General features: G+C 48.1%; 1 protein-coding gene across 2 annotated transcripts in view; it reads left to right on the top strand.

Moving 5' to 3' along the window:
- The window catches only part of Dip2c (DIP2 acetate--CoA ligase C (putative)), a 228832-nt gene that overhangs the window by 174081 nt on the left and 44040 nt on the right, over positions 1–10711 (top strand). For both annotated transcript variants that reach the window (XM_090318795.1, XM_090318794.1), the window contains 5 exons: positions 1981–2072; positions 3611–3721; positions 9309–9432; positions 9697–9806; positions 9984–10086. In XM_090318795.1, the coding sequence (XP_090174921.1) occupies positions 1981–2072; positions 3611–3721; positions 9309–9432; positions 9697–9806; positions 9984–10086 (540 nt within the window). The remainder of the gene's footprint in view (positions 1–1980; positions 2073–3610; positions 3722–9308; positions 9433–9696; positions 9807–9983; positions 10087–10711) is intronic.

The raw sequence follows: 10711 nt of genomic DNA, 5'->3' as shown, positions 1-10711 counted from the left end.
TCCTTCTTAGGTGTTTTAAAAATAAATTAGCTCCTCCAGGAGGACATAACCATCCTAAATATCTACAGCACCAAACTTCAAGCAAACTTTACTTTCACTAAAACCATGCAGAGATCAAAACACAGTGCTTGTTGGTGACTTTAACACACCACTCTCACCTTTAGACAGATCAACCAGGCAAAAACTCAACAGAGAAACCTCAGAATTGAACAACTGTAAGACCAACTAGAGCTAACAGATATCTGCAAATTATTCCACCCAGCAACGTCACAATATACGATTTTTTCAGCAGCACATGGAACATTTTCCAAAATAGACCACATTTTAGGACATAAAACAAACTTGGGCAGATTCAGAAACACTGAAATTATTCCCTTCATTCTCTCAGACCACAAGGGCATCAAATTGAAACTGAACACCAATCTCCACCAACAAAACCCTGTAACTCATGGAGATTGAACAACACATTGTTAATCACCAGTGGGTCATCAAGGAGATCAAAACAGAAATTCAACAATTTATGAAATTTAACACAAAGGAACACACAAAAATACCAGCTCCTTTGGACATGGCAAAGACAGTACTCAGGAAAATTTATAGCTCTGAGTGCTTACACTAACAAATTGGAAAAATCGCAAACCAACAAGTTAATGTTGCACTTTAAGTTCTTGGAAAAAGAGCAACAAACCAACCCCAATTGCAGTAGAAGGAAGCAACTTATTAAAATCAAAGCAGAATTGAATGAATTGGAATCCAAAAAAAACTATAGAAAGAATCAACAAAACAAGGAGCTGGTTCTTTGAAAAAATTAACAAAATTGACAGACCCAATCTTACCAAAAAAAGAAGGGAGCACACCCAAATAAAATTATAGAAGAGAATGGTAATACCACAACAGAAATTACCAAGATCCAGAGCATCATAAGGGAATACTTTTCAAACCTTTATGCCAACAAATTTGAGAATCTAGAAGAAATGGATGAACTTCTAGCCAATGTTAACATACCCACACTGAACCAAGAAGACCTAAACTAAACAGGCCTATTTCAAGCACTGAAATAGAAATGGCAATAAGAGATCTCCCATCCAAGAAAAGCCCAGGGCCAGATGGATTCACAGCTGAATTCTATAAGGTCTTCAAAGCAGAGCTCACACCAATACTCCTCAAGCTCTTCAACGAAATTGAAAATAAAGGCTCTTTGCCAAACTCATTCTATGAAGCCACTATAACCCTCATCCCAAAACCAGACAGAGACTCATCAAAGAAAGAACTATAGACCCATTTCTTTGATGAATATTGATGCAAAACTTCTCAACAAAATACTTGCCAACCATCTTCAGCAACTCATCAAAAAAAATACACTATTGTCAAACAAGATTCATCACAGGGAGACAAAGCTGGTTCAACATACGCGAATCAATTAATATAATTCAACACATCAACAAGAGCAAGGACAAGAATCACATGATTGTCTCAATAGATGCAGAAAAGGCATTTGATAAAATCCAACACCCTTTTATGCTAAAAGCTCTGGAGAGACTAGGAATCCATGGAACATTCCTCAGTATAATAAAGGCTGTGTATGAGAAACCCACAGCTAGCATTATACTTAATGGAGAAAAGCTAAAGCCATTCCCTCTAAAATCAGGAACGAGACAAGGATGCCCACTCTCTCCCACTCCTCTTTAAAACCCTGAAAAAGGAAATTAAAGCGGAACTGAGGAAATGGAAAAACCTCCCAGCTCAAGGCTAGCAACTCTACCACCTGAGCCACAGCACCATTTCCTGTTCCTTTTTTCTTGATCATTACCTGTTTTCGAGTTCCAGGTGGGCCATGATAGCCGAAGCAAATACTTTTATTGACTGAACTTGAGCTAAGGAATATTTGCTAGTAATGTACCCATGAGTGTGTGCGTGTGTACCTGAAAATGTACGTGCATAATAGTGAAACTTTTGTATCTTTATCCTTTGTATTGACAGGCAAATTGTGGACACGAAGTATGAAGGTTGCTTACAACATTCTACACAAATTAGGTACAAAACAAGAGCCCATGGTTCGGCCTGGAGACAGGGTGAGTTCTGTTTAAATTCCTCATTCATGTAATGCAATGCTTTGTGGAAACTATCTGATTTAAAATCCCAGCATTCCATCTCTTCTCCTGTTTAATACAGTATATGGCTTCCTTCACGTATATGGCTTCTTTCATGTATATGGCTTCCTTTATCTTTCCCAACAACCCAGTGAGCTGTGCTGTCGTTTTTCTCTTTGTTTGATGTGTCAAGGACAATTGAACTTCAGTGGTGCTAAGTCTCTTACCAGGTGACAGCACTGAACTATAGAGGCACCAGCTCTTATGTCACTCCTGTCGGCCTCCGTAGCCTAGCCATTGTTATTGCTTCTCCTCTAGTCTGAAACACATAGGGCTTATTTCCCTGTGCAGGCATGACAATATTTACAATGCACTTTGTGTCAGTCAAGGAGACAGACAGATCTTGCAAGCCATCCTGTGGCATAGCTCTTTTCCCACAGTTAACTCTTTTTTTCTTTTCTTAATGTTAATTTTTTTTTTAAAAAAAAACGATCTTTAAGTAGTTGTGTAAAAGAATTGCCATTTAACAAAGCAGTTTATGAATACAACTCACAATCTATCTATTGTGAAACAAAGTTATAGTTTGCTTCTTAGAGCAACTGAGTATATTAAAGAACAGTTGGTAGCTCTATCCAAGCTTTATGCCCTCATTTACATGTAGCACTTGCTACAAAACCCAGTTTTCTTCTCTTCAAATATGTCCCTTTTTTCCTACTTCTGTATCTCTTAGATGCCTCTGTAAACCCTGGTTCTTGCTGTTCAAAAGAGAACTTCTAGAGACAGCAATGAAAGCCCCATGTTAGAGTACACAAATCCAACATGAAATTGGCTTTGATTTACCTAAGAGAGATAATAGAGACACTGGACTGTAAGGAAATAAAGACTGCTACAGCTTAATGTAGTGTGGTGGGCCAGCTCTTCTCCCTCTTTCCCTCCTTCCCTCCCTCCTCCTCTTCTTCCTCTCTCTGCCACTTCCCTCTTCTCTTCTCTCCCTCATGGATGTGCAAGATGTCAGAGACTCTAAGCTCTTCACAAATGTGGTGCTTTGACCTTTACCGTCTTACTAAGATGCACTTTCTATCACCGTTTCCATTATTCAGATACGAAAACTAAGGCTCAGAGAGGCCAAAATTGTTCACAACGATCCAGATCTCCAAGCTAGCATAGGAATTGTGTCCCCTCTGGTCTGTCTGCCGGGCCCTCTGCTATCCATGTGTACAGCCATGAGGATGGCATCAAAACACAGGTCACTGTGAATGAAGCTTAGCAAACACGGCCAACAAGCAAATAATGCGTGTGTGGGATATCATCTCTGTAAAAATGATGAGGACATGAACATACCCAGGTAGTCGTCACCCCTGTATTCTGGCAACAGCGTTATGGATGACTGGTTGATGTTTGTCTTCCATGTATTAAAAATCTGAGCTATTGCTCCTAGTCCTCTTAGGAAAGGCGTTTGGGTGTCAGGGAGCAGACGGGGCGTTGGTGTTGACACGGCTGTGTCTCGTCTGTCCCTGCAGGTGGCGCTGGTGTTTCCCAACAACGACCCTGCGGCTTTCATGGTGGCCTTCTATGGGTGCCTGCTGGCCGAAGTTGTTCCGGTGCCCATCGAAGTGCCACTCACGAGGAAGGTGAGGAGCTTTGCTTCCTTAATGCCCTTGCAGGGGCCAGCAACGGGCTCAGTGGCATTCGGGTGCCACCAATGGTTTTGCCAGTGGCTCTGCACCTGAGCTGGATTGAGGTGTAGTGGGGCTGAGGCCGTGTTCTCTACCAGAACAGAAACTGGTCTTTGCACACAGCACAGCTCAACTGCGGGTGAGCAGCGTCTGGAGACAAGGGCTCAAGTTCATTTGCTAGCGGGATACGGAGTTGTCTGTAAAGAGTAACCATCTCATGCCCTGGTCTCTAGAAAACCAGGCATATGATTGCTGGCTTTCATTTTTTTTTATTATTATTATTGTCATTTTTTTCTGCTGTGAGTGGTGGTGGTGGTTTTCGTCTTGATGCCATGATACTATCCAGCCCCCAGTTTACCTATGATTTCTCAGCTCCTACCCTGCATTTCACTAACCAGCCTGTGTGTTACCCTTGTGAAGTCATTGTCAGCGAGAGAGAGAAATAGTACAAGCCTGAGATGATCTGGCTCCCAGCTGACTGCAGAAACCACGGAAATGGTTGCAGGTGTTGCCAGAACATCCAAAAACCTTTCCTGAAAGCAGCAAACGAACCGTGCATCGTGAATGCTGTGGAGTGGCGGGGCCCAGGAGACCCCTGGCTTCTCACATCTAAACAACCTTCTAGGTGTTTTGTTTTGTTTTTGCCAGTTTCAACTTTTTGAATGTAGGGATGTGTACTAATTCAACTTGCTTGCTTGACTCTCTACCACGTGAGTCATAACTCCAGCCTGGCTTTTGCTGTCTATTTTTTTAGATGGAGTTTCTTTTCTGCCTGGGCTGGCTTGGAACCATGCAACTTTGGTAGTAGCTAGGCTGACAGGCACGAGCTGCAGTGCCCAGCGCATTCTGTTTCTCGTACTTCGATTGTAAATTGAAATGGATGAGTTTTCAGCTGATAAATCGTGGTGATGCATCCTTGTGGGGACAGTATGTTTCATCTTTGTATACAATGTGGAATGCTCCCAACAAGGGAATTAGCCTGTCCACAGCCATACCACCCTGAACGCGCCCGATCTCACCTGATCTCAGAAGCTAAGCAGGGTTGGGCCTGGTTAGTACTTGGATGGGAGACAACGGAATTAGCCTGCCTGTTTGTTACCTCTTGCGTCTGCTCTGTTCTTTTCTTTTTTTTTTATTTGCCAGTCCTGGGGCTTGAACTCAGGGCCTGAGCACTGTCCTTGTACTTTCTCAAGGCTAGAGCTCTACCACTTGAGCCTCAGCACCACTTCTGGCTTTTTCTATGTATGTGGTACTGAGGAATCGAACCTGGGTCTTCATGCCTGCTAGGCAAGCTCTGAATCACGAGGCCATGCTCTTGGCTGTGTCAACTGTTTTCTTATGGTATTTTGAAATACATAATACGTCTTTATGGGCTGTCATCACATCGGTGGGGCCTGGTTCCCAGGTTTACCTCCTGTCTGTAGGAATCCTCAGCTTCTGGAGTCTCCCTCCTTACCTCTTCCCCTAGCCTCTATAGCCATTGGTCCTGTAGGTCGAATGTTTCTAGGATCTACACGTGAGATCAAGTGCTTTGTTCCTTCAGCATAGCATCCAGAAGGCCCGTCATCCTTGTTACATATGAGAAGATTGCCTTCTTTTCAGAGGCTGAATGGAGTGCCACTGTGTGTTCTTTATATCCGTTCATCTGTCGATGAACATGCAGGTTGATTCCATGTCTTGGTTATTGTGAATAATGCTGTAGTGAGGTGGGAGTGCTCAGACTCCTCCCACATGTGGATTTTAATTCTGCCGCTAATTGCTCCTCGTAATGGGCTTGCTGGATCATACAGTCAGTAGTTCTATTTTCAGTTGTTTGGGACATTTCTCTACCAGTCCCCATCGTGGCTGCGTTGATTCAGCACACACTAACAGCACATGCAAGGCTTCTCTGCATCTCCCTGCCTGCACAGTGACTAACAGGTATCAGCTGACATCACTCTGGTTTTTATTTACAGGCCCTTGGTAGGGATGCTGAGGATTTTTTCATGTACACTATTGGCAATTTAATCATCTTCTTTAGAAAAGTAGGCCTGATGGCTTATATCGATGCATTTGCCCTTCAGAGTTTTTCTTAGTTTTAACTGGTCCAATATGTTGGCCAGCTACAATTTGGGGAGGGAAAGGCATGTAAGCATCAGTAATGGTGTAAACCAATCCTCATAGTTACTTTTATCTAGTGCCACTGTGATTGTTTTTTTTGTTTTTTTTTTTTTTTGCCAGTCCTGGGCTTGAGCTCAGGGCCTGAGCACTGTCTTTGGACTTTCTCAAGGCTAGAAGCTCTACCACTTGAGGCTCAGCACCATTCCTGGCTTTTTTTTTTCTATGTATGTGGTACCGAGGAATCGAATCGAACCCGGGTCTTCGTGCATGCTAGACAAGCACTCAACCATTAGGCCAAACTCCCAGCCCCTGCGATTGTTTTTATTGGCCCTATTGAGAACAAAATATTCTAAACCCTAAGCATTACTTAGTAAATCTAGCTCATTAGTTGAGTTCTCATGCAAATTTGCTTATTCTCTAATGCTTGGGCTGGGAGGCATTGCTGGGATACATAAGAGAAATTGATGATTTGTGAACATTTTGGGACTGGGAGCCATGAGAGAGCCAATCACCAATGCATCTGTATCAGTAAGACCTGAGCAGTTGCTGGAGATTTGGACAATACTCATGCCTGAGTCCTAGCAGAGGGTATTGTTTTTTCAGACATGCAGAGTAAGCTAGCTGAATGACCTAAAGGACTGAAGGCTCTGCCACCTGCCTGGAAATCTGGGTACAAAATGAGGTCAGTGCAGAGACCCAGCAGGTCTAGAGGATGACAGTTTAAACTGTGCCGATGCCAAAGGCCTACAGGACAGAGCAGGAGATGGGAGCCTGCCCAGGTCCAGCCTGGCTCTCTCTTCCAGCTAGTGTAGATGGCCAGCTGGCTGCAGGGAGCCACTACAATGTGAGTCACTGTGTTCATAAGCAAGAGTCTCCCCCCCCCCCGTCTTTCTTTACCCCTCCTCCCTCCCCCAGTCTGTCTTACTCTCTCTCACACAGAACAGCTGACAGCACTATATAATATATATATGTATGACTGCATTAGTGTATAGGTATAGATGTCCCTGAATGGACACGTGAGCTTACTTTTAAGTATACATGTGAGATCTTCATGTACATGAGTGGAGGGGTGTGCCCATTTATGTGTGTAGTGTAGTGTATTTGGTGCATATGTCTGTGAGTGTGTGAGAGTGTGTGTGTGTGTGTGAGTGTGTGTCTGTGAGTGTGAGGGTGTGTGAGGAGAATAATCAGTAAGGCCAGGTTGGTGAGACATGGGTAATTGTGATGCTGGGTGTGAACGCATGGATTTTTTCACTATTTTGAGATTTTCCCATTATGTACATGGTTTTAAGAATACATAAATGGATAAACTTGTCCTGACGTCGACATGGAGAATTTTTCTGGCCACGTTTCTCGCTGCACTGGGCGTGTTACCATTCTCACCTTGAAGCTTAGATGTCCATAGTGTGTTTTGGGTTGGTTCTGCAGAGGAATGCATTTCAGGTTCATGCATCGTTTGTGTGCTCGGGCGTGATCTTAGACTGTCTTCTGTGAGCCCAGCGGTGAGAGCAGGCAGAGGACTGGATACGATGACTGGGGTTGGATAAGCAATTGTGTGGCAGCTACAGATCCAAAACGAGCTCATGGGAGGTGACTTTCCACGAACGACATCTCATTTGCTGGAGAGAAAACTGCCCTGTGGGTGACTGGTGCCTCTGACAGAGGCTCGGTCCTTGCTACACTGGCTTGTCTAATGTGAGGACGTGAGGAGTTCCTGCCAGAGAGACTGCACACAGGGAGCACTTTCTAGAAAGCAGTACAACCAGTCATCCCTTTAACCATTAGAGAAAGACTGAAAGCTAAAAAAGGCTTGAACTCGGGTTTCGTGTGGCTTTTCTTTCACAGAGAACAGCCGCTGCTCAAGGAGGCTTTGTGGTAGAGTGTGTGACTGTGTGCCAGCCTCGTGGCCCCTGCCTGCTGGAGGAGGTGGGGTCTGTCACAGGCATGCCTCCTCTCCCTCAGAGTGTACGTTGTCACCTCCTGCCCGCCAGACCTGCTGACTGTTAGGGGAAAGGCACGTGGTAAGGGTGGCAAGGTCCAAACGTACGTCCTGGGAGAGCTCGCTTCATTCACATTCTTCCCGAGGCCTGGCCGCTGGTTCTCTGGCTGGGCCCCATCTCCAGCCAGCTGCAGTTAGCTGCCACCTTTCCACGAGCACCTCAGGCCCTGGCACCAGGGAAACCCACTCTGCTGGCAGGGAGACATCCACTCCTCCACTCCTCGGGGTGGTGAGCGAGCGTGTCCCCTCTGCCCCCGGGGCTCTTCCCACTACTCTGTTTGGCCTTGAAAGTGTGTGGGGGGCAGAGCTTGGCACAGAAGTCTTAGGAAGAGCTCGAGTCTGGTGGCCAGCGGAGGAGCTTTCAAGGAAGAGGAAGGAGCAGGGGAGACCGGGCGTTATGGTGGTTGGACCCTGGGGTGGGGGCCTTGTCATCTCCTGTCCTCGTCATTGTGGAAGCTGCTTACTCTCCCTCCCTGCCCCCCCCCCATGTGGCCACAGCTGTGACTGGATGTCCGGCCTCAGCCTGGCAGTTACCCGCTCGGGGAGGAGATGGGTCTCCTGCCGTGTCCACAGCGCACACCTGGCCCCTCTCCGCACATCGCAGCAGCAGTTGTCAGTGCCCATTACAGTCCTGATCTGACCTGTACTGTCAGAATGGACACCTCACCCCGTCCTGGGATGCCTGGCCAGCTGCCTGGCCAGCTGGAACCCCTGGTCCTCTTTCCCTCCACCCGCTGCCAGGCCGTGTGTGGCTCACAGCCCCACGGCAGTGCAGCCAGCTTCCTTCACGGCATGGTCAGGTTTTCATTCCAGGAATGTGGGCCACGGTAGGGCCTTGGTTTCATTTCCTGAATCAGCTGTCAAGCAGCCCTGCCCGGGGACAGGGTGGGGTGAAGGAATTGAACTGAGCAGCTGTGGGCTGCCGGGGGTGACCAGCCATACGCTTGGTCGGGGAAGGCAGTCCCTGGGGCCCTGCAGCTGGAGCCAGCCGCGCCTGGGCACCTGTCCAGAACCAGTGCGGGCTTCCCAGGGCTCTGCCTGGCAGCTGTGTCATCTGCATCTCCAGGTGGAGAGAATGACTAAGGTAGACACTTGGTATGGCTATAATAGACTTCGCTGAGAATGTCGTGACAGACGTAAGGGGGCCTTCACGGAGCACCTCCTATGCCTGTTCACCCCTCGAAGCCAAGTAAGAAGAACCTCCATCTTACAGATGAGGGGGCTGAGCCCAAGCGAGCTGCCAAACCTGTCCCAGGCCACGCAGCAGTGCTGGGAACCGATCTGGGATCTCCAGACCAAGCCTGTGCCCAGAGAACCCAGTTATTCAGGGTGTGGGGCAAGACGCACCTCCCCGAGACCTGCGGTGGTACAGTGGGTTTGGTCAGGAGGGGAGCCATGTTTCAGATTCTTAACGCCTCTCTCCCTTCCCCTCTCCCACTCCAGGACGCTGGCAGCCAACAGATAGGCTTTCTGCTTGGAAGCTGTGGTGTGACTGTAGCCCTGACGAGTGACGCTTGTCACAAAGGACTTCCGAAGAGCCCCACGGGAGAGATCCCGCAGTTTAAAGGTAGAGTCCCTTTGTGTCACCGGTTGGCCTCCTGGTCTGATCCAGGACACCGGTCCCCTGGGGAGTCACAGTGTCTGCCAACGTGCAGCTCCTCAGCCTGGTGGCGGGTTTCTCTAGTGATGGCTCCGGTGCTTTTCCCTGATGCTGTCCTGGACTTGATGACACTGGAGATCGTGCCACTGGCCGGGTGCGGTTTGAAGCACGCCACGTGAGCAGGGTGGAGGGACCCTCCTTACTTAGAGGGAATGCATCATTTCTTCCCAGGTTGGCCGAGGCTCCTGTGGTTTGTCACGGAGTCCAAACACCTCTCGAAACCGCCTCGGGACTGGTTCCCACACGTCAAAGACGCGAACAACGACACCGCCTACATCGAGGTGAGCCACGGGGCCCCCACGGGGTCTCTGATGGCACCTGGGGGTGGGAGCCGCTTCTGGTCTGCAGGCCAGCTCCAGAAATGGGCGGCTCCGCGCAGCTCCCAGAACTAGATGGGCGGGGACCAGGCTTCGTCTGTGGAAGCCCCTCTCCCCGACGATTTGTCTCGGTTCATTCAGTACAAGACGTGTAAGGACGGAAGTGTGCTGGGCGTGACGGTGACAAGGATCGCGCTGCTGACGCACTGCCAGGCGCTCACTCAGGCATGCAGCTACACGGAAGGTAAGGAGGGGATGCAGGCCCGTGCCCGGGGTTTGCCAGGTGCCGGCTGGCTGGTGATGCTTGGTCCAGCCTGGGTGTCCCACTCCCACTCATGAATAGAGTGTGAGGTTTGTGCCAGCTCCATCAATGGGTGACTTGCTGGACAGTTCCGTGAGGGTCTTAGCTGGGTCACATCACAAAGCACCACAGATTGACTGGCTTCGCTAAAGGCCATCTCCAGATGCCATCGCCCGTGGCTGGGGTCTCACTGCGTGCCGTCGGCCCAGCCTGGAATGGTTCTTTTAAAGCTCTAAAAGGCTCATGGTTAGGTGCCAGTGGTTCAGGCTTATGTTCCTTTCTACTCAGGAATCTGAGATCCTAGCATTGTGGTTCAAAGCCAGCCCTGGGACACAAATCTGTGAGACTCTTATCCCTAATGAACCATCAAGAAGCCTCAAGTGGAGGTGTGGCTCAAGGGCTAGAGCACCACATTTGAATTAAAAAGCCACGCAAGAGCCCGAGTCTGAGTTTAGCCCTAGTACCAGCACACATGCGCAAAGAACAAGTAAATAAAAAGGGCTTGTGCTTTCACTGGCCTTCACCAGTTTGGGGGAGCCCTGCAGACAGATTTCCTGAGGTGGCCAGC

The sequence above is a fragment of the Megascapheus bottae genome, chromosome 26, assembly GCF_031878675.1.
Source record: "Megascapheus bottae isolate mThoBot1 chromosome 26, mThoBot2.hap1, whole genome shotgun sequence".
Classification (NCBI taxonomy): domain Eukaryota; kingdom Metazoa; phylum Chordata; class Mammalia; order Rodentia; family Geomyidae; genus Megascapheus; species Megascapheus bottae.
This window is presented reverse-complemented; position numbering and strand designations above follow the sequence as displayed.